Below are 22,891 nucleotides of genomic sequence, written 5' to 3'. Positions count from 1 at the left end.
CCCTAAGGGTGTCAAATGGGGTGAGATGAATAAAACAAAATGTAAAGGCCCATAGTGGATGCTTCCTAAATTCTATGGAGACGTCTTCCTTTTTGTCTAAAAGCCATCATTCCCACTGGAGCGTTGCTCTTATCCATTCATCATCGGAGATAGAATCCAGCTGCTCAAATCTGTGTGCACAACTGTCTGTGTGCTTAAAGTACTTAAGCAAGCCCTTGCCTCCTTAACCGTGGGTTAATTCCTTTGACCCTTCTTCGTAGCCAGTTGTCAGATGGGAATTTTCTCAGCGGTTTGCCCACTTAAGGCAGCATGTCTCTGGAGGCGAGCGGTGGAAGGCTGAAGCCAGTGTTGTTAACAGCAGAGCTGAGCCATGAGCTTGGGGACTTTGGGTTTTGGGGTAGCCCCAACTGTCTCTGCTTTGCAGTAAAGGCGAGATCAACCCAATAGAATGTTACATGGTCCCCATCAGCCCTGGAACACCACTTCCACCTAGAAATGGGGACTATGTGTGACGAAGTACTACTTTTTAGGGGATGGATAATGAAGAAGAAAGAATGAAGCGGCAATAGTGGGAGAAGTCTGGAAAAAAGTGTTTGAAATTGTATCCAGGACCTCCAGCCAGTCTGGAGCCAAGAAAAGCCAAAAGTCAGTATGCAAAATGAACCATCCAAGTATCTCTTTCCTTACTGTCAGAAATGAATCAGGCAGCTTTTAAAAGTGAGGACTTTACCATTTCAAATTGCAAATTAAGAACAGATCAAAGAAAATATGCATTATTTAATCGAATCGCTGTCTCAGAAGGGCCCCTTCCTTACATATTTATCTTTTCAAATAGTTAGCTAAACTCTAAAAGCAAAATATTCTAATCCTGAATTTAAGACCAGCTATTCATATTTTTACAACTTTGTGTACAGAGAGTGAATAGGTAACACCATCAAAATAAATGATGTTCAGAAAATCCAGTATATACCCAGCTTCTCTTTATTGGATCAAATGAGAAAGATGAAAATATACATTTTCATTTTTGGTCTAATTTGTTGTTATTTTTTTTTCCCAGAACAAGGGCAGGAGAAAAAGTTAGAGGCAGAACCTAGGAGTCCATGATATGTAGGAACTGTGAGCAGGGCAGAAACAAAGGTGGCCCTGATAAATGCCTGCTTAAAGGAGGTGGTTTTGCAGAAAGAAACAGTGTTCTCCGGAAGGCCATCCTTCGGACACACAATATTGATCCTCTTTCCTTGTTAGTCACACATAATCCGCAAGATTCTGACTTCCTATGACTATTAACAAAAAACTCCTAGGTTTCTTGTTAACAGTGTTTAAGCCCAACAGTTTGGCTTGTCAGATGGGAAGGCAGCACATGCTGTGAGGAGCCAGAGCCTGCGGTGAGAGATCTGGGCACCTGGTGTTCAAGGGAGAAGGGGCCGGGCAGATGCCACTGTCCAAGATGCAGAGGTCCCTGCTCTTGCTGTGGTGATCCGTGGTGAGCACCATCATGAGTAACATATCAGAGCAGCTGAAGTAGCTTTATTTCCAAAGATTCTATTTTTTAAAGTCCGCTCAAGGTTATCCATTTTATAACATGGCTCTCATTTGAATCCCAGCATCTTTTCTTGGTTTGGGGAGAAAAGATGGAGCTAATCGGTAAGACATTCTCATGGGAAGGGGCCGTATGCTGTGTTTCATGGAAAGAAGTAGGTTGCAAACTGCTGCTGAGAGCCAACAGATATGTGCCCTTTCTGCAGAGAAGGGGGCTACAGGAAGGCAGAGCATCTTTGTTTGCCAAGGCATGGCTAGTTGAAAAGAAACTGTTCTTTAGAAAGAAGTAAAACCTAAAAAACACCTGCCTCTCTCTCTCTCTCTCTCTCTCACATACACACACAAACCCTTGATAAATAAAGCAGAAAATGAATTCAGAAGCAATTGCTTCACAGTAGCAATGAAGTGAGAATCGTTGCATTTTTTGACGACTTGACTCACTAGAGAAAGGAATGGGAAATCCTATTAGAGGAATCTACAGATCTTCCTCAATGAAAAAATGTTAAGAATGAGTCTGAAGAAAGAGAATAACGATTGGTCAAAAGGAAATGCAGATTTCGTCGGCTGTGGTCTCACCAAGCCCGCACCCACGCAGTCACACTGAAAGCCCAGAAAGTAGCGTGTGCGAATCGGTGTCTGTCTGCTTAACTTGCTGTCTGTTGTCTTCCTGAGAGACTTAAGAAATTGACGTATTTCCTAATCTTTCAAAAATATTCACTGACAGTGATGTGCTAATAACGCACTAGTTTAATGGCACTAAACACCCTGATTGTGCATTTACTAGTCCACACGTTGGTATGATCCAATGGCCATAGCTGTTTAAACAACGCAGAGTGTGATTTTTCAGAATTACTTTATCTTTGTGGGAACAGGAAAAGCATATTCCAGTCATCCCTGTAAGGGTCTTCCGTTTTGATTTATGTATGTATTGTGAAGAGTCATTGCTTTTCTTGAAAATTACCTCCATTGCTTCTAATTGTTATTATTAACTGTGAAAATGGTGATAGTCTAAATGCTCAGGGACTGAAAGAAATCTAGGGAGGAGCATTTGAAAACTTAATTTAGTTTTTGAGTTATTCTTAATATTTTTTATTTATTGGGAAACTTTGTCCCTGGGGAATTAATTGTTAAACATTTTTTATTCAGTCAGATTATTTGAAAAGTAGACACAATGTGTAAGTTTCACCCTGTTGCATTGTTTTCTAATTTACAGAGAGAAAACATTTTTTTTTTAAATTTGCTTAGAAAGAAGAAAATAGGACATCAATAATACAAGTATTAGCTAGACTATTAAGGAATTGAAAAGAAAAGTTAGCAACTGGAAGTATTATAAGGAAAAACAAAAGTGGTATGACAGAGTATTTAAATTTAAAAATACAATCATGAAGCTATTTAATTAATAACTAATGCTAAAAAATTAAAATGCAATCTGGAGCCCACTGCTGTGACTTATTTCAGAATTGACAGCTCAGTCTTTTTATCCGAATTCCTAAGAACATGATTTGAAACGTCTAACCTGCCAAGAGTATAGTCGGTGAACAAGAACTTGTAACCTTTTTTTCAGTCATCAACTTCAGTTTCCTTAATGGAGGAAAAGTACCTTTGATAAATTCTGAACTTGATCAAAATAGAGTTGGGCAACTGAATCTTCTTGCATATTGATGCTACGTCTTTTATCTCTAGCAGACCATTAGACTTCAGCCTCTCCGTATGTAAAATGAAAGCGGTGTTACTTTTCTTCTCTAAGTGATGCTCCAAGGATGAATATAAAAACCCCATCAAACTGACTGAGCCATGCAGATATTCTGTAATACTGGGCTACATTTCATTCAATGGGACGTTAAAAACAGAGCATCACAAATTAATTTTGTATTGACATTTTTTATTTTAAGCCACACTTTAGATATTTACGGTTGTAGTCCATTGTATTCGACCTGAATTTCTTATGATCTATCGTGCTAATTAATCAGAAAGTGCAAATGGTAGCCCCTGGAGTAGAAGGAACCTGGAAGTATCACTTCATTTCATCCCCTTACCTATGGTCAGAGAACATGCAAACCGCTCCAGATGGAGGAGACCATATCCTGTTTTCAAAGCTCTGCTCTACCGAACACCGTATACATGTATTTCTGATGAAGAGGGAAACTTTGATCCAGCTAGGGTTGAGGATTTTATTAATTATGCAAATAATACATAAAGGAATTTTTTAACTCTCTTCCAATTTTAGCAACCTTCTCTGCTGAGTCAAAATGTTACAAAGAATTGCACAAAGATATTCTGTTCATTAAATATATTCAAAAAGCTCAAGTCTAAATCTAACATTTGATTTTGAATTACACTCCTCCCTGTAACACAGTGAACTTTATGCTGTGTATTTCACAATTCATAATATCATCAGTTACAGCACCTGAATATATATTTGAGGTGTAGTTAACTAGAGTAACAAAAGAAAAAGAGAGTCCTCAGTATTTGTCTCAGAATAATCTATTCTTACAAAAAAGTAAAAAATTCAAATTCATCCAAAATGGAAGAATATGAATATTAAAATATTGAAATATTACTCAGCTATAAAAAGAATGAAATTCTGCCCTTTGCAGTAATGTGGATGGACCTAGAAAATATTATGCTTAGGGAAATATGTCACACAGAGAAAGACAAGTACTGTATGATGTCACTTATATGTGGAATCTAAAAAATAATACAAATGAATGTATATGCAAAACAGAAAAATACTCACAGGTATAGAAAATAAATTAGTGGTTACCAAAGGGAAGAGAGAAGGAGGAGGGAAAAATTAGGGATCTGGGATTAAAAGATACAAACTACTAGGTGTAAAATAGATAAGTAATAAGGATATATTATATGGCACAGGGAATTATAACCATTCATTTGTGATAACTTTTATTGGAGAATCTGTAAAAATACTGGAGTCAGTCTGTTGTACACCTGAAACTAATATATTGTAAATCAATTATACTTCAAAAAAAGAATATTAAAATAATGCACATTTGTGCATGTGTCTACAAATACGCATATTTGTTAAACCTCCATAAAAGGTTTTTATTTTCTTCAATTTAAAGTCCCCTAGCAGCCTTAGCCCGGACACAGGTCACTGGTGTGGCATGGATTACTCACCAGTACTGGAGGCTACACTACGTTACCTGCCTGAATTCAGTCCACTGTCAGTAGCTGTCCCTTAGTCCCACTCTCTGCTATGACCCATGTGACTTCTCTGTGGGGGATAAATCAAAACCCATTTCCCCCTCCGTGTTAAGGTTATGATTTCTTTGGAATTAATTCATCAACTTTAAAAAAATTCATTGACACGTACTTGATTTACAACATTGAGTTAGTTTCTGGTGTGTAGAAAAGTGATTCTCATATATATATATATATATATATATATATATATATATATATATATATATCCTTTTTCATATTCTCTTCCATTACCGTTTATTACAGGATATTGAATATGGTTCCCTGTGCTAAACAGTAGGACTTTGTTGTTTATCTATTTTATGTATAGTAGTTTGTATCTGCTAATCCCAAACTTATTCACAGAACAGAAACAGACTCACAGACATGGAAAATAAACTTTTAATTTTTTTGATCTCAGGTAGTGCAGACAATGCTTCATTTTGCAGATGGCCCCTTTTCCCCCTGCTAACACAGCTAAAAGAAATACTACAATCTGAAAAGGATGTATTGGATTTTGTGTAAATGTACACAATTTTCTGAGCTCTTGTAAATAGAAAACTATTCATACTTGGTGGGTTAATCTCCTACTAATACACACGTGTGTGTTGGAATTATTTTATCAATGAATAGTCCTCACGAAGATACACTGGGACTGAGAATTGCACTCAAATGTGAGCCCTGAATCTGCTGCAGCTAATTTTCTATATATAACAACTAAGCAGAGTTTGCACATTTATCATTTTATGCAGTACTTTTGTAGCAAATTGATTTAAGTGCCTTTTTGGAACAGTTGTTGGGCAGAATGGATTCGATGGCGGATAGATTGACTTACACAGCACAATTGTGTTTGGGTTTATACTGGCATCTAAATAGAGCTTTAAGCAAATGGAACGGTCAGTAGTGCTGGAGTACATTCTCCATCAACTTAAACTGTGAAACGCCGTGACATACATCATAGAAAAGAGATTCAGTAAAGTACAGTGGGTTAAAATACCTGCTGAGAGCTGGCAAAGAAAAACAAAGTATTTGAGCTGCATTCGAAGTTTTAAAGTAGATTTTGCCTTCTTGAAAAGGTAGAATCTGACATGGTCAAAGTGGAATTGATGAGCTGTTCTAATTGTGAAACCTTGCGTCACAAGAGAAAGAAACAACGCTCCAAAGTGGATAGGTGTGGATGGTGTGTTAAGTGTGTATATTCCGTGCCTTTGTACTTTTTCTCATGCACACTCCTCACATCTTTCCAAACCCAGAACAAATCCAGCCTGGCTCATTTTGGCTCATTTCTGTTCACTTCTGAACCCCCAATTTCTGTTAAATGCTGAGAGCAACTTCCCTTAATTTCTAAAGGTTCCACTTCCTCCTCTGTGTGTTGGCAGTAACAGTGCCTGCTTCTCAGTGTTGTGAATAATAAATACGTGTTATCTTTGAAACAATAGAACATGTCTGAGTAGAAGCACATTCCTACGAAGTATGTGAAAGGAAGAAACTGTGCCGTTTGAAACCTGTTCTGTTCTGATTTCTTCTTTTGCACAAGTCGTCTTGCTGTTTGTTTTACCTGCACCATTGATCAGTTTTTCCTCTTAATCTCATCCTCTCTTGCTTTGCCATCCCACTCTTCTGACGCCTGGTCTCCCCCTGCCCTCTTCTTCTTTTCTCCCTCTTTCTTTCTTCAACACAGCTCTGTGTTGTTTCTTTGATTTTCCACATCTTGCTTAATTCTCTCTGCACTCTGACCGTTTCCTTTCGGCCCCATCAACATGGTGCTCTGGGGAAAGCGGGCAGCCGGCCGTGAGCCGCACCCCCCACTGATGCTTCTGAGTTAAGATCTTTCTCCTGGGAGAGCAGGGGGCCAGGGGTGATGGCCATCCCAGTGCCCACCCCAACTCCCTCCATCTCTGAAGCCCCACCCAGGGTAGCTCACTGAATTCAGAACCAGAAGTTGCTTTTCAGATTTTATATCTGTAGTTAGTTCTTTTTTAGATACAGTTCGGAAATCACGGTATCATGAAAACGTGGCTTTGGATCTCAAAATGTCTGCTAGCTACATAATCAAGGGTGGTTTGTGCATTAAGTGGAAACATTAGCTTAAGATTGCCTTTCAAAAATTATAAAATGGCTTTTTTACATTCAGACCATTATGACATATCCGGATACAGGTTATGAACCTCTTATCCTGCTTTGTAATGCAGAAACTGTATAGGATGAATTTAAATTCCCTGAATTTAAAATGTACCTTAAAATAGCTCACAACTCACTGAGATTGTTTTAAGTATTTATTGGTAATGACAGCAATATAATTCACAGAGACAGTGTTTAACTGTGCAAAAGGCTTTTCTATTTTATGCTAAATTGTACTTTTATAGATACAATTGGTATGCTAAAATTTTCCCTAAATTATAGGATATCTTCCGAAATCCTGTTTGTTGGTATATATTTCCACATTACAATGATAATATGTAACACTGACTGAATATTAGTAATACTTGTGAGGTCCTGTGTGAAGTATTTCATAGGGAGAAGGAAGACCCCTATGAAGTATGTCTTAAATATTCGTCTTAATTTAAAGATTAGGAAATTAAAGCATAGAGAAGTTAAAAAAAATGAGTGCAAGGTTGTAGAGCGAATGAAGAGCGCATCCAGAACTCTTGGATGATAAAGGCAGAGACCAAGCCTTCAGCTTCACCCTGAAGTGGCGGGAACAGAGAGAAACTGCAGAGGTGCACGTGGCTGGGGCAAATCTAGGTTTTCTCTGGTGCTTGCTCCGCGCTGAACACCCCACCAAGCATTGCACAAGCTTTATCCCAGCTCTTCCAAGAAATAACCTTATGAAGTAGGTGGTTTTATCATCCCCACTGAACCGACAAAGGGGTGAAGGTTTAGAGAGGTGGACTGGTCAGAGAGACAGGAGGTGGCAGAGCCCAGATGTGGGTCCTGATGCTCTGGTCTGAGTGACGTGGCTCTTACACACAGGCTGTGCTCTTCTCTCTTTTCGGCGGAAGACATAGGGTTGTTCTCTGCCGGTGTGTGTCACATTTAATTAAGATTCAAATGTACTTTCTTTTCTTCTGGCAGTGACTCTCAGGGGTTCCTTTTGTTTTATTTTTATTGACGTGTAGTTGATTTACAATGTTGTGTTAGTTTCTGGTGTGCGGTATACTGATTCAGTCATACATAGCTATATTCTTTTTCGTTATTGGTTATTACAAGCTATTGTATATAGTTCCCTGCACTATGCAGTAGGACCTTGTTGTTTATCTGAAATGTACTAACTTTCACCTTCACAACCTTGCTTTTTTTTTTTTTTTTTTTTTTTTGCCCCCTTTAGAATAACTACCCTGTAGTGAATTCTGGGGAAGGAGAGAAAGCACTGATGGGGAATAATTCTCCTACACCTCCCAGCCTTTCCCCAAACTTGCAAGAGTTCCTTGGGATGTGATGCTTGAGATACTCTAATGATACTAAATAACTCCATGAATGTGTAATACAAGACTTTACTACATATAAACTAGTCTTTCTCTTGAACTAACACAGACATCTCTGTCTCACATGAAACTTTTTTTTTCTTCTTATCTGCACATAGCTGTTTGGATCTTTGGATGCATAAAAATAGTTATCTTACATGCAATGTATTATTCGATTGTATATTATAATAAAAAGTTTCCTTAAGTAAACTATACTCTTTTTTTTTTAACAACTTAGGAATTTTAGCTGTGATGGCTTTTATAGGTTGGCACAATTATTTCCTACCCACATTTATATTTATTTGCTTTTATAAGTGAAAATCAGGGCAAACACTAATTTATCATTACTGAGTAGTTTCCAAAGTAGTCCATGGGAGTACAGATTTATGATATTCCTGGTCATACTCTAAGAGAGGTTAAACTGTGGAGGAAAATAAAATTACCAGTAATTAAATTTACAGGCAGGTTTGCCGTCTAAAGCAAATTTATTGCTTCATAGTAAAAGATAGTTTAGACACTTTCACATAAAGCGAAACCATTTTTACATGATATAAGTATTATACATTGCTGTTTCAATTTATATAATTAAAATGATATCATTGCACTCCAAGGTTAATGGGATGCTCAACTGGAAACCATACGTCGTGAGCAATAAAACAGCAGCATTGCAGTATTGGCTTTTTTGTTAAAAGCTGATACAGTATTTTAGCACCATTAGATTACATTCTACCTTTTTGAAATCTTTAGAACAAGTAAGAAAGCTGTGCTGATGAAAAAGAGTGTTTCCTTGAAAGTAGTTGCCTTTATTTTTTCGGAATAGAAGGATTAAATGAGGCTCTATAAAGAGTGCTTTGGAGAAATGCATTTTCCAATTATTTTCATTCTACCTCCTTCTTAAAATAAATTTTCTGGAGAATTTTCCAGAGAATACTTCAAGTGAGGCTTCTAAAATTATCATTAGGAATTATAATATAGGATTGTTTAAAGGGAAAACATTGAGGTCTATTTAAATCTGGAAAGAAAAACTTCTTAGATCATAATATTTTACATTTTTTCTACCTACATTATAAGTAGTGAGAAATAAGTAAGATATCTACATAACTAATATATATCTCTTTATATACCCATGTTTTCAGACAGTGAGCTTTTATTTCTCTGTATCTTTCTCTTTTTTCTCTCTCTCTCTTTCTCTTTCTTGTGTCTCTGTCTTTCTCTGTCACACGTCCATACATATGGAAAAAATACATATGAATGTAATGTAATATTTATTTAGATCGGCATCAGTTTGGGTATGCATTTGTGGATAAAAAGCAGTGATAGGGAAATACTTCTGTTCCTATTTTTGGATACAGTTTTATCCCAAGTTCAAAACAAAACAAATCAAGAGCTGTTTTTATAGCCTATGCAAATTCTGTGAGCATGATCAAAACAATATGTCATGTATTGTAGAGCTGTTGTGGGTATATGCAGGGAAAATGAAGGAAAGAACACTATAACTCACTGTACAGAGTTGAACCAAAGCAAAGAAGTCTTCTAAGAGAGGATGGTATGTGAAAGGACTCAAGATGATCTAAAGTAGGACCCACTCCTCGATGGCCATGGCCCTATAACTGGGCTTCTGTTATACTAAAATACAAAAACATTAAACTAAGTACAAAACTATCACAAAAGACTCAAAGAGCATATTAAGTATACTAGTCCCTAGCACAAGTAGTTACTAATATTTTGTCTTACAAAGCCTATTGCATGTATCAATGGAAGAGTGGATAAGCAAGTTTGTCTATACAGCAGAATGTTATTTGACAATAAAAAATTAACTGTGGATACATGCTACAACGGGGGGAAGGAAAGGGAGTGACTACTCATAAGTACAAGGTTTCTTCTGGGAGTAATGAAAATATTCTAAAATTAGATTATGATGATTGCTACACAACTCTAAATAATCTGAAAACCATTGATATATATGGTTTAAACTGATACTCTTGTAGGTATGTACATTTTATCTCAGTAAAGCTGTTAAAATCTATTTACAAAAATTTTCTCTTTGGGGGGTTTATAATTTGTTGAGATTTGATGTTTGCCAATTTTATTTATCAATCATAGATTTGTAGGTTTTCTTCAAGTGAAGCTTGTCTTCCACTGAAAATGTTTTCATAATTACCAAGGATCACTTTTTTTGTTGAGATCTATAGATTCTGGGAGGAAAGTGTGATGATTGGCTATCTTTATAGACCAGAAGTTTTTATAAAGTCAGAATTGAATATACACATGGACAATGACTTTTCATTTACAACAGTTGGGGAGGAGAAGACAGAATTTTCTGTTCTGAAGTAGTTAGATGTTGCCTAGTCATTCTTGCATGAAGATTTCTGAAACTTTTGTTTCATCTTGTTTTATTACTTGCTTATCTTGTTTCTTACTGATAATAAGATTAACTGAAAACTCCACAGTCATATTTGAATGTTCTGGAATCCAAACACAACCTCTCTTTCCTTCTGATTAACTGTTAAATGCAGCAAAATCCTGTCTTCTTGACATTCACTCCCTGTGATGTCACCCTGTATATACTTGTGTGTCTCTGGTCTCCCCATGCTGGTCTCTTCTTTAGAAACAAATTTCCATCTCTTCTTAACAAACCTTCCGCATCACTTTTCCTAAGACCCAAATGCCTTCCCCTTGCAAAAGCATTTCCTGATTTATATGTCACCTCACTCTTGTCCTGTCTCATTATTTAATTTCCTGATGCATGTCATCTTGAGTTTGTGTTTGCCATGTATTCGTACATACATACTTGGTCTTCTTTACTATATTGCAATTATTTTGATGAGAAAATAGCATCACATTTTTGATAAGTCTCAGCAGATGCATAGTGCAATTCCTGACACAAACTCACGGCACTACATTCAGAAAATTAGTATTTCTTGGTTGGTATCCATGTCTTATTGACTAGATCATGAAACTCACACATATCCTTGTGCCTCATATTGAGAGAATGAAAGAGTTTTTAAGCCCATCAGCTGATACCAAGACTATTGTTTGGGCCGAATAAAGATTTTCAGTGACTGTTTTCCACTTGAAATATTAGTAATTACACTAACACAATCATCCGAACTTTTTTCTTACCTTTATCTTACTGATCTCAGTAAAGATATTTGGATCACAAAAAGAGTATTTTTACCGTATTTTTGGGCAGCAAAGAATAAGTACATGATGGTCTTAATTTACCAGAGTAGATGATGATATTTTCATGTAATATGTCCTGAGAAAGACATCAAGCATCTATTAAGTAAGTAACTTTGCTTGAGAACCTAAATGTCACTGAGTGTAATACTAATTCGCTAATCAGTTATGGACATTTTTATTTATGCTTTACAGACCACAGCCAGGCACTGTATCAAGCACTGGGGAAGCAGTGATGAATTAGTCAGTATCTGTTCTCTGGGAACTTTTAGCTCTTGGGGGATGTGTCAACAAGCAAATTAGCAATTAAATCCAGTATATCAGTTAAGTATAACATGTTAAGGAGCATGAGGAAGGAAGCCTACTCCAGTGGTAGGATATTTCCAAGACAATTTTTAGAACAGAGAATATATAAACTCTGCTCCAGAGGTTGACTAGAAGGGTTAATGAAGTGAAGGACAACATGTGAATATTCCAGGCAGGGGGAAATGGATATACAGAGGCTTGACGGGAAAGCATGCATGTATATTAGATTGTGTACACATAAAGTCAGCCCTCAGCCCTCCCTATCCGTGGGTTCCACATCCAATTGTGTATTTATCAGAAAAAAGCCTGCACGTAAGTGGACCCATGCAGGTCAAACTCATGTTCAAGTGTCAACTGTGTCTTCCATGAATCCATATATAAACTTGAGAAACTCCATCATTTCACAATATACACATATACTGAATCATTATGTTGTATACCTGAAGCTAATATAATGTTATATGTCAATTATATTGCAATGCAGAATTTAAAAGAAATTTCATAGCAAAGTTTATTTTGTTTGGTTTGGTTTTTTGTTTTTGTTTTCTTTTTTTTTTTTTCTATCTACCATCCACAACACTCCAATCAATGACAAAAATGACAAAATGAAATATTTCCAATCAATGACAAAATTATTTCTCCCCTTAGGAAACTGGTATGTTTTTATCAGTTCAGTGGTATAATGATCACCTTACCTGCTTGCTTTCTCTTTCTGAGTCTGAGCTTCTTGAGAGCATACCCATGTTATTCGTATATTTTATTTCTAAGAACTAGCAGTGTTTTCAGCTCCACACTTCCATCAATAAATAATTCTTGGAGTGAGCTGAATTGAACTAATTGAAGTGCTGGAAGGTAACATGTGTGGTGCCTTTGTGTGCTAAGACTGGGTGAGACACTTCACATGCCCACATAGAAAGCGTCAGATCCTTCAGTCCTTGCAGTAGCTCTGACCAGCAGTGCTTGATATCTCTTCTAGAATTAGAGGAACAGAGCCTAATTCAGAGAGTCTCAGTAACTTGACCAACGTCACATGATCACATGGTTTTCTGGAGTGGCGCCAAGGATTGCCATCCAAAACCTGATTCCAGACCTGTCTCAGTACAGGACAGGATACCACTGCAGACACCCAGGGGTGTTCTCTGGCCATTGTGTTTATCTCTGTGTTCAGATGTGCCAACAAAAACATGGTTATCATAAAACATGGGTTATTAGCTCAGGAGCCCTTCTCATAAAATGTACACAGGGAGGTCATTTTTTTTTTAGTTTTATTGAAATATAATTGACACATAATGTTTAAGGAGTACAGTTTGTTGATTTGATACACTTATATATTGCAACATGATTACCACCATAGCTAGCTAATATCTAAATCACCTCATAGTGGTGAGAACACTTAAGATTGATTTTCTTAGCAATTTGGGGGTATACAGTAACACAATTACTAACTATAATCATCATGCTGTACCTTAGACCCCCCCCCACCAGAACTGGTTCATCTTATAACTCCAAGTCTATATGCTTTGACCGACATCTCCCCATTTAGGGGAGGTTATTTTTTTAAATCTGTTGTCATGTGCTATTTTTAAAATCTCTCATTACCTGATGGCTCTGTTGAATTAGGTATGTCCTCCTTGAATGCACTTAATTGGAGTGCTTATATGTAACCCAAATGGTGAGTTAAATATGACTTGCAAAGATCAGTGCTAATATGAGGCAATGCTATGGTACAATTTTGAAGAGAAGAAAGAGAAAGCATAAAAATTATTTACATTGTGAATTATTTATTATTTCAAGATTAGTGTCCTGGTTGTAAGGTTTTACATTATGCAAAAAAACAAAAAAATAGTCTTTAAAATAACCTCTCAAAACATTCTGGAGTTGGATGATGGTGATGTTATACAACAATGTGTGGGTGTAGTTAGTGCCAGTGAACTGTACGCTTAAAATGGTAAATGTCATTCTGTGTATATTTCACCACCGTGAAGAAATCGGCCTCTTATCCAGCCCTTGTCTCTGGTCAGAGAACTAGGTATATTCTTTCTGGCTTTAATGGTTCTTTTCATTTTATTTCCTGTTGACATTCACTACTTTCCAACTGGATGCACATAAAGGAAGGCCATGCTTACAGATCAAACAAAAACTTGAATATACCACTTATTGGAGATGTTCCAGTGGGCTACTTATTACATGGGTTCCAAAGACAACGGGAATAACAGTTATCTAGCAGACCTGATTTGTTAACAACACAGGTTCCTGGACCTCTCCCTAAGAGATATGGCCTGGCATCTCTGGTGGAAGCAGGAAGCCTGTTTTTTAAAACAACCTCCCCAGGGGATTCTTTTGGGTGATCATAGAACCACGCTTTGAAACCACAGCTCCCGGGTCATTGAACTACAGAAGCCACTGCCTTTATGAAGCAGGGCAGCAGCGGTTAAGTGTATGAGGTTTGGATAACAGCAGAGCCAAGTTCAAATCCCTGCTACACCGCTTACTGACTGTATGGCTGCAGCTAGATTATGTAACCTCCGTAAATGTCAGTTCCTTCCCTCCAAATGGAAATAAAAGAGTACTTTCTGATATGATTACAGAAACCCTTAAATAAATCACAGTGTGTTGCCTGGGAGTTAATAATTGCCTGATGCATGTTAGCTTTGAGTATTATCTTATTTCATCCATTCTAAATTGAACACAGGTTCACACTGGAGTATCTGTGGAGTTGGTAAATTGTGTAAAATCTTCTATTCACACTTTTTATTAAGTGCAAGAGGGCACTGTTATCAAAGCATATTAGAGATTAGAAGAAAAACAGATGTATAGTATTACTGCTGTGTTCAGGAAAGCTCTGGTTGCTGAGTACAGGAGGTGCTGCAGGTCCCTGTGACAACACAGTGTTCAGTGGAGGAACAGTACCCGTGATCCCTCAAAAGAGACCTTTCTTACATCTGACTTGGTGTGACACAGGAACCTCTTCTACACAGGATTTTATTAAAACCACGAAGAGAAGGGTTATATGTCGAACACAGCGCCGTTTATCAAGAAGCGGCTGTCACGTAGTTGGTTAAAAACATACCATGTAAGAAGCAGAGAATTATCACAAAGCAATGATGACATCAGATTTTATGCTGTCAATGCTTTTGAATGCATGAATGAGAGAACAGAAGTGAGAGTGTGGAAAGCACACAGCTGACTTTCCAACCTTCAGATATTGAAATCTAGAGTGCACTATGCCTCGGTTCTTGGGGAAAATAACCTGCAAATATGAAATTCGTCAGTGCACACCATCTGAAAGGAGATTTATATGTGCAGCGCCTAGTTCGGATCTCACTGTGGTGCAAAGACTGGTGAGTCTGTGCTTCTCCCTCTGACCTCTTTACTGAGCTCTAGTTTAATGTCTCCAAGACTTTGTGAAACACTGGCATTTACCTCTCCTGTGTTGCCATGACATCAGTATATTTAAAGTCCTTTCAGGAATCCAGCTTCCTTTCCTGAGTTCCCCTGGCTGTGTCTGTAATGCTAGATTTTGCTAGTTGTCAGGGCTCCAGCCACAGGTTTGTACTTATCTCCCCCCTTCCTTACTCACACACATCCAGCAAGTTGCCATGTTTTGTAAGATTTTTTTTTTCAGAAGTTCTTTTTCTTTTCTCTACCTCCTTTCCATAAACTTTTGCTTATTAAAGGCTGGTCATATGGCAGGAATTCTATAGACACAAGATAAACTAAAACCTCCACCTTTCCATTTTGGAAATATAACTGTAGTGCCAATGTGGAGGATGCATTGGAAGGGGTCATACATTGTGGCACAGACATCAGTTTGGAATTGCAGCCGTGGATGAAATGGTGATAACTGTTCCACGGGGATCATGGCAGTAGAGAACACGAAGAAGGGGCTTGATTGAAGACGCTGCTGGGGTCGTTTTGTGAATGCGTTGCATGTGGTAGAAGCGGGAAGATCCAAAATGGAAAACTTCAGGGTTTCCTGGCTGATGACCATGACGACTGCTTCTCAGCCCTGGCTCTGGGAGACCTAAATCTTTCCAACCGTGCAGATACCAAGTACGTAGAACCTTTCCTTTTGAAATCACTTATGTCCACCTTTGTTCATATCCAGCCTATCGAGATTAGCTTTAGAATGGGACACCTCTTTATCATGTCAGGAAATGAAGAGACCAGTCTTTTAATTTTCAGGGCATCAGTATTTTTAATTCATGAGCCAAATTCCAGATTATGCCTGAGCATTTGCAGTAACTTTTTTTTTGTATTTTCCAAGGTTTATTGACATATAACATGATATTCATTTAATGTGGACAACAGAATTATTCAAAATATTACAAAATGATCACTGCAATAAGTTTGTTGACATCCTCACATAGTTAAAACATTTTTTTGATAAGAACTTTTAAGATTTACCTTCTTGGCATCTTCAGATATACAGTACATTACTGTTAAGTATAGTCACCGTGTACATTACATCCCAGGAACATAGTAATCTTGTAACTGGGGGTTTGTACCTTTTGACTACCGTCACCCATTTCTCCCATCTCCCGCTTCCCACCTCGGGCAACCACCAATCTTTTCTCTCTTTCCATGTGTTTCACTTTTATTTGATTCCACATCTAAGTGAGATCATATAGTATTTGTCTTTCTGTGTTCGACTTATTGCGCTTAGCATGTGCCCTCAGGGTCTGTCCATGCAGGATTTCCTTCCGTGTCATGGCTCAGTGATACTCCTGTGTGTGTGTGTGTGTGCGTGTGTGTGTATTTGCATTCATTTTTTTATCCATTCACCCTCTGATGGGCACTTAGGTTGTTTCTGTGTCTTGGCTACTGTGAATAATGCTGCAGTGAACATGGAGTTGCAGATGTCCTTTCAAGTGAGTGATTTTGTTTCCACCGAATCTGCACCCAGGAGCAGGATTGCTGGATCATATGGTAGATCTATTTTTAGTCTATTGAGAACCTGCTGTACTGTTTTCCTTAGTGGCTGCACCAATTTACATTCCCTCCCACAGAGCAAAAGTATTCCTTTTCCTCCACACCTTGCCGGCACGTGTTATGCATTGTCCTTTTGATAACAGCCATTCTGAGAGGGGTGAGGTGATATCTCATTGTGATTTTGATTTACATTTTCCTAATTGTTAGTGATGTTGAGCATCTTTTCATGTGCCTTTATGTCTTCCTTGGAAAATGTCTATCCAGGTCCTCTGCCCATTTTTCTATTGGGTCATTTGTTTCTCTGTTATTTGGTAGTATTACTTTTTTGCATGTTACGGATATTAATCCCTTATCAAATATGTTTGGCAAATATTTTCTCCCATTCTGTAGATTGCCTCTTCATTTTTTGATGGTTTTCTTTGCTGTGCAGAAGCTTTTTAGTCTGATGTAGTCCCACTTGTTTATTTTTTGCTTTTGTTGCCTTTACTGTTGGTGTCAAACCTAAAAAGGTCATTGCTAAAACCAATGTCAAGGTGTTTACCATCTATGTTTTCTTCTAGGAGTTTTATGGTTTCAAATCTTATGTCGAAGTCTTGAATGCATTTTGAGTTCATTTCTATGTATGATGTTAGTGGTCCGGTTTCATTCTGTCGCATGTGGCAGTGCAGTTTTCCAAAACCACTTATTGAAGAGATTGTCCTTTCTCCATTGAATGTTCTTTGCTCTTTTGTCATAAATTAATGTTCCATATATGTACAGATTCATTTCTGGGCTCTCAATTCTGTTCCATTGATCTGTCTGTTTTTCTGCCAATACCTTGCTGTTTTTATCACTATAGCTTTGTAGTATAGCTTGAAATCAGCGAATGTGATGCCTCCGCCTCTGTTCTTCTGTCTCAGGATGACATTGACTATTCAGGGTTTTTTGTGGTTCCAAAGTCATTTTAGTATTGTTTGTTCTATTTTTGTGAAAAATGCCACTGGAATTTTGATAAGGATTGCATTGAATTTGTAGATCACTTTGGATATTCTAGCAATATTAGTTCTTCTAATCCATGAGCATGTAATATCCTTCCATTTATTTGTGTCCAAAAAATTACAAAGCCAGTATATTCTATGTCCCAGCTCCCCAATTACCAGTTGTTTTCTACGAACACTTTTTGTACTTTTTGTATTTTGATATTCCCTTACTCAGAAAATTTGAGTGGTTCCAAACTTTCCTCAAGATGACAAACACCTTAACTTGCATCAAAGACCTTATATCTGGAACTAAGCCCAACCCTCAACTTTTATGATTTAATGCTCTCCAAAAAGAATTGCCTCGGTTGCTGGAGACCCACCATTTCTCCACAACACTGCCCAGTGCCACTCGCTGCCTGCTCTGAAATTCAATTTCCAGATTAATCTTCCTAAAAATCAACTCCAGTCAAGCCATTTTCCTACTCTGAAACACATTTTTCTACTCTATTGCTTCGTGATATAATTACAAACTCTTCCCTTGGCAGCTTCATTCCGCCAACTCAGTGGTTCTGACTCATTTTTCTCATTTCCCATAGTTCACAGAAGAATGCACTCCCATCAGTAATGGCTCACATTGTCTATGATGGTCTTCAAGGAGCAGAGCAGATATACTTAGGGGCACATAGCAAAGTCTCCGAGTAAAATAATTGTAACCTGTGTTTAAACAACACCTCTAGAGTAACCACTGTGTGTCAGGTACTTTTTGATCACTTTAAGAGCATGATTTCATTGAATCCACCTAACAGTCCTATGATATAGGCACTGTTATTGTTTCATTTTACAGATGAAGAAACTGAGGTACAGAAAACATATGCAATTTTCCCAAAGTCGCATGGTTCATAAATGGCAGAACTAAAGAATTCAACTTCAAATAGTCTCAGTCTGCAGCCCATGCCCTTAGTTCCTCCAGCATTCTTCCCCTCTCCTTGGATTTCGGCCACCCACCCCTACCAGCACTGGGGGATGAGAACTGCCAAGCTCAGTCATTTTAATCATGTTCCAAAAAATCCCCTTTCTGTTTTGAAAGTGGCCTGAATCAGTCAATCCTCCAATAACTGTTCCTCTCTGGTCTCCTGAATCACTTTTCTCAGATACCACTCATGCTTACTTACCCTGTACCAGCTCTGTTGTCATCAGACGGTGAGACATAAATCACATCTCTCTAACTAGACTGAAAAATTCCCACAACCAAACTCATAACAGACACGACAAATTCTCATTTCCCAATTTTGTTTATAGTTCCTCTATTCTGGATTCAGAATGACTTCTGTCTCCTCTCTCTTCCCTGCCTGATCCGTATCTACATACAATTCACTTCTAAGCTTTGGTTCTTCATGCATCCCTGATGCCATTCTTAATAGTCTGCACCTTTTCTGTCTATAGGCTGGGAGATGCCTCATCCGTGAACCAGCCCAGGGCAAGCGAGTATTATATTGATGGTTATTATATTGTATGATATCCTCACTAGTTCCTCCCCAACTATCATAGAAGTCTTGTAGCCAGTCATCCACATTTGAGTCTTTGACCCCCATGTTCATTCTAAGTTTCATTGCCAGTTTAATCTAGGGAAGAGCCTCTGTCCTGCTTCCGTCCACCACTCTCCCCCTCTCCCAGCGTCTGCTGAAATAAGCACTCACTCTTCAATCAGGACCAATGTGTCTGCTCATCACACCACTGACTTTTCCTTCTAACCTCAGCTCCTATTACTCCACTGCGTGTTATACCTTCTAAGCAAACCAGACCAAAAGCTGCTCTCATGAAAAGTTCTGTTTTTCCACCTCCATACACTCTCTTGTGCCATTTATTTCACATAAAAGTGCAAATGATGTAAGTCAGAGGCTAGGATAAATTAAGAAAAATATCTCCTAACTTTTAAGCCTTAAGAAGGACATACTGAGATGACTTAAGTAGCCCCCGCGTCATCCTTAGAAGTCCCTGCATCTTGGCTCAACATTTACCTGGATTTCCTCTACATCTACTTTAACTCTTTGTATCATTGTTTAGCACTAACACCTGACATCTCTGAAGCTTGGTTTCTTTAATAATAATAATAATAATAATATCAGTAATAGTGATACCTACTTCACAAGATGGCTATGTGGATTAAAGAATGTAAATTTCATATTATATTATTTCTAAAAATTTAAGCATTACACACAGCAGGTACTGACAACTTGTTAAGTTTCTTCCTCTGTTCTTGGGTGAACATTGCTCACTTGACTGAAGTTCCCTGCTGGAGTGAGCTGGGTGCAGGAGCAGAGACCCCATGGAATAGTCTACGCAGGGGGCAGAGGCACATAAACCATTGACTTTAGGGAGGCTCTGATCCTGACCATCCCTCTCTTTTATGTCAAAAGAAAAGATGGTAAGTGTTAGCAGAATAAAACCCTTCTCTGCCCTAGAATTCTGCCTACGGGAATCAAAAGGGCTAAGATCAAATCCAGAAGGGATGCTGTTCTGACTGTGTGTTTCAGTGCTCTTCAGTGATGTCTCTATGAGCCACCTAAGGTCATCCTCCTGACTTTCCTCCCACCACACCCTCCCCCCGTTTGAGACCACGACCCTAGAACAACTGTGCCTATAAACTGAGAAGAGCTGGGATCGCAGGTGGCGAATGAAATGACCCCAGCTGGTGGGAGGTGAAGACTGCAGAGCTTGGGAAGCCGGCAAGATCTGAGGCAAACCTCTCCGCCATTTCTAGGCACCTACAGGCTCTAACGCAGGCTTTGTTTTCAGAGAAGTCGGGAAAAAAAAAGTGATGAGAAAACATTGACTTGACACACAACAGTAAAAACGTTGATTTTCAGGGAGTGCTATAGATTTAAATGTGCTTGAATTCAATTTTTTCTCTCCTCATTTCTTACTACTTTCTGATTTTTCCTTCTCCAGTATCTCTCTTTACCTTCTTCTAGCTCAGCAGCCTCTTTTGAGCACTGTTTCTAGCATCAAGGCTTTTAAATATATACTATTAAACATTTGTAACTCGATGTCATTAAACAAAGGAAGGAAATCAGTCTGAATCAATGACAAGCTGGAGAAATAAGCAATTTTGGGGGAAATGAATTTTTATTACTCTTAAGAATATACAGAAGCGATTGAAAGTTACAGAGCTACATCACTTAGGAAATGAATGGCTGCCTTAACCCCTACATAAGCACGTACTGCAAATGTATTGTTTGTAATAAATCATGTGTGTGTTTTTCTTTTCTGTTCGCTAAGGACCTTTACTCTTTCAATAGACTACCATTTATTCCTCTACAGATTGCTTAGCAAACATTTTTTTTTATTTGAACGTTGCGGATATTAAGATATAAATGCAAATCTTAGTTGTTTAAAACTCAGTGCTAATGAGGTCAAAACCACACACTAAATCTCTGCATCTGCCAGTTCTCTCTGTTGCGTGGCCACAAGTGTGTGAGCAACCCACTCCGGTCCTAAGAAGCGCTGGGGGAGAGGGTGCGGACGAATCCGTCCACTGTGCCTCCACATAATTGGAAAATGGCTCTGTTTCATCAGCCATGCACCTGTGGTCAGTAGCTTCATCTTTCTTTGTGAGCGTCAGTTATCTTAGAATTTTAAAGATAATTTTTGTGCCCTCATTGTTACTTTAACAGTTTTTTTTATTTGATAGTTCAGCTTTCTGTTATGTGGTAGCATTGCTTAAAGTGTTCTGTTTTCAGTGACATTTCTTGTGTGTGTGTATTTATATCCAACGGGTTAAGGCTACTAATACTGTGAGCTCACAGAACTGCCTCTGAACTCTGAAGGGAAAATAATGATCCATTTCACGAGATGAGTGATTTTTACAAACTCTCATTTCTACTCAAAGAGTGCTTTTTCCCCTTGATTAAAATGTATTTCTCAATTAAATTAAAATGCAAATATAGACAGTCTGTGTTTATGGTTATAATAGAATTATTTAAAGAAGGTTCTAAATCAACTTGCTGTTAATATTTCATGCAAGAACTGTGGGTTTTATTGTCGGGCCACTGTTGCCATGTTCCATTTTCAAGATTACTGAAAGCACGATGAAAACCTAATCTTATGGCCCAGGTTTTATCAGTTCTTGCCCAGTCTTGCCTAGGATGGACTATTTCCCTATATACTTCTGAAATTATGTTAGTGATGTTGGAGAAATATCAAGTTCTAAAACCAGAGCTCCTTGAAGTTGTTATGAACAATTTTTTATTTGTTTTAAGGAAATATTGTATTACACAGAGGTGAATCAGCTCTTAAATTTAAGAGAACCATATTTAATAATTTATTATGAAATTAAAGATCTGAAACTCTACTTCAAGAAATTATTTAGTCCAACTTTTCATTTATACTCATATGTTATTCATGTGTATTATATTATATTTCTAATGCAAGTATTAGAAATGGCATCTAATGCTGTGGATTTAACTATGATCCTTTAGTATTTCTCAGCTTTCTTTTTTTCAAAGTGCTCTACCACTTCTCAAACACATTGTGATTAAAATAATTCTTAAGTAGTATTTATAACTTGATCTTTTTCTTTTTTGTTATTTTTAGTGACCTCAGTGAAAACCAAATTCAGGCAATTCCAAGGAAAGCTTTCCGTGGGGCAGTTGATATTAAAAATCTGTAAGTATTTTTTTTCTAATTTATACTATTTTTAAAAGAGTTATCCACTTTCTGAATTTAACTTGTATTAAATAAAATGTCAGGCAAAAAATGATTAAAGCCCATACATCTTTATGCTTCCTTAGGAGAGCTCATAACAATAAGTTTTAAATTGTTTTCACAAGCTATCTGAAGAGACTGTCATTTAGAAGATGTCTTGAAACTGAAGTTGTTACCGAATTCATTCTTTAAACCTTATGATTAATCTTGTGAAACTGAAAGAAATTATTTGATTAAAAGGTATTTACAATGTATTTTCTTCCCTCCTACTGTCAGTTTATTTCAGTAACTCCTTTTTTGGTTGTTATCAGTGTTTATTGGGAATGCAGAATATAAACTATTTTTTTTTCTGGAAAGAGTAGATAATATTTTCTTCTTAGAGATACTTGTGGCCCAGAGCTACAGCTTTTTAAAGTAGCTTTTAGATCACCATTTTCATTAAATGCCAACAGTATGAGAATGAGAAAATTGTCTTTCCCTTTGTGTGAATATTTTTCTTACATCTTTTCCCTCTTACACCTTTATGAAAGAATATATGTATAGCCTTCTTTAACAGCAAAATAAAGAACAAAGGAAAAGGAAACTATGTTTCTGTATTTTCCCTTGACA

At 37.5% G+C, this 22,891-nt stretch overlaps 1 protein-coding gene across 3 annotated transcripts in view; it reads left to right on the top strand.

Moving 5' to 3' along the window:
- Window positions 1–22,891, top strand: part of SLIT2 (slit guidance ligand 2) — a 347,629-nt gene that overhangs the window by 189,096 nt on the left and 135,642 nt on the right. For all 3 annotated transcript variants that reach the window (XM_031436793.2, XM_064487795.1, XM_031436800.2), the window contains exon 5: window positions 22,172–22,243. In XM_031436793.2, coding sequence (XP_031292653.1) covers window positions 22,172–22,243 — 72 coding nt within the window. The remainder of the gene's footprint in view (window positions 1–22,171; window positions 22,244–22,891) is intronic.

This window comes from Camelus dromedarius, chromosome 1 (assembly GCF_036321535.1).
Source record: "Camelus dromedarius isolate mCamDro1 chromosome 1, mCamDro1.pat, whole genome shotgun sequence".
Lineage (NCBI taxonomy): Eukaryota > Metazoa > Chordata > Mammalia > Artiodactyla > Camelidae > Camelus > Camelus dromedarius.
This window is presented reverse-complemented; position numbering and strand designations above follow the sequence as displayed.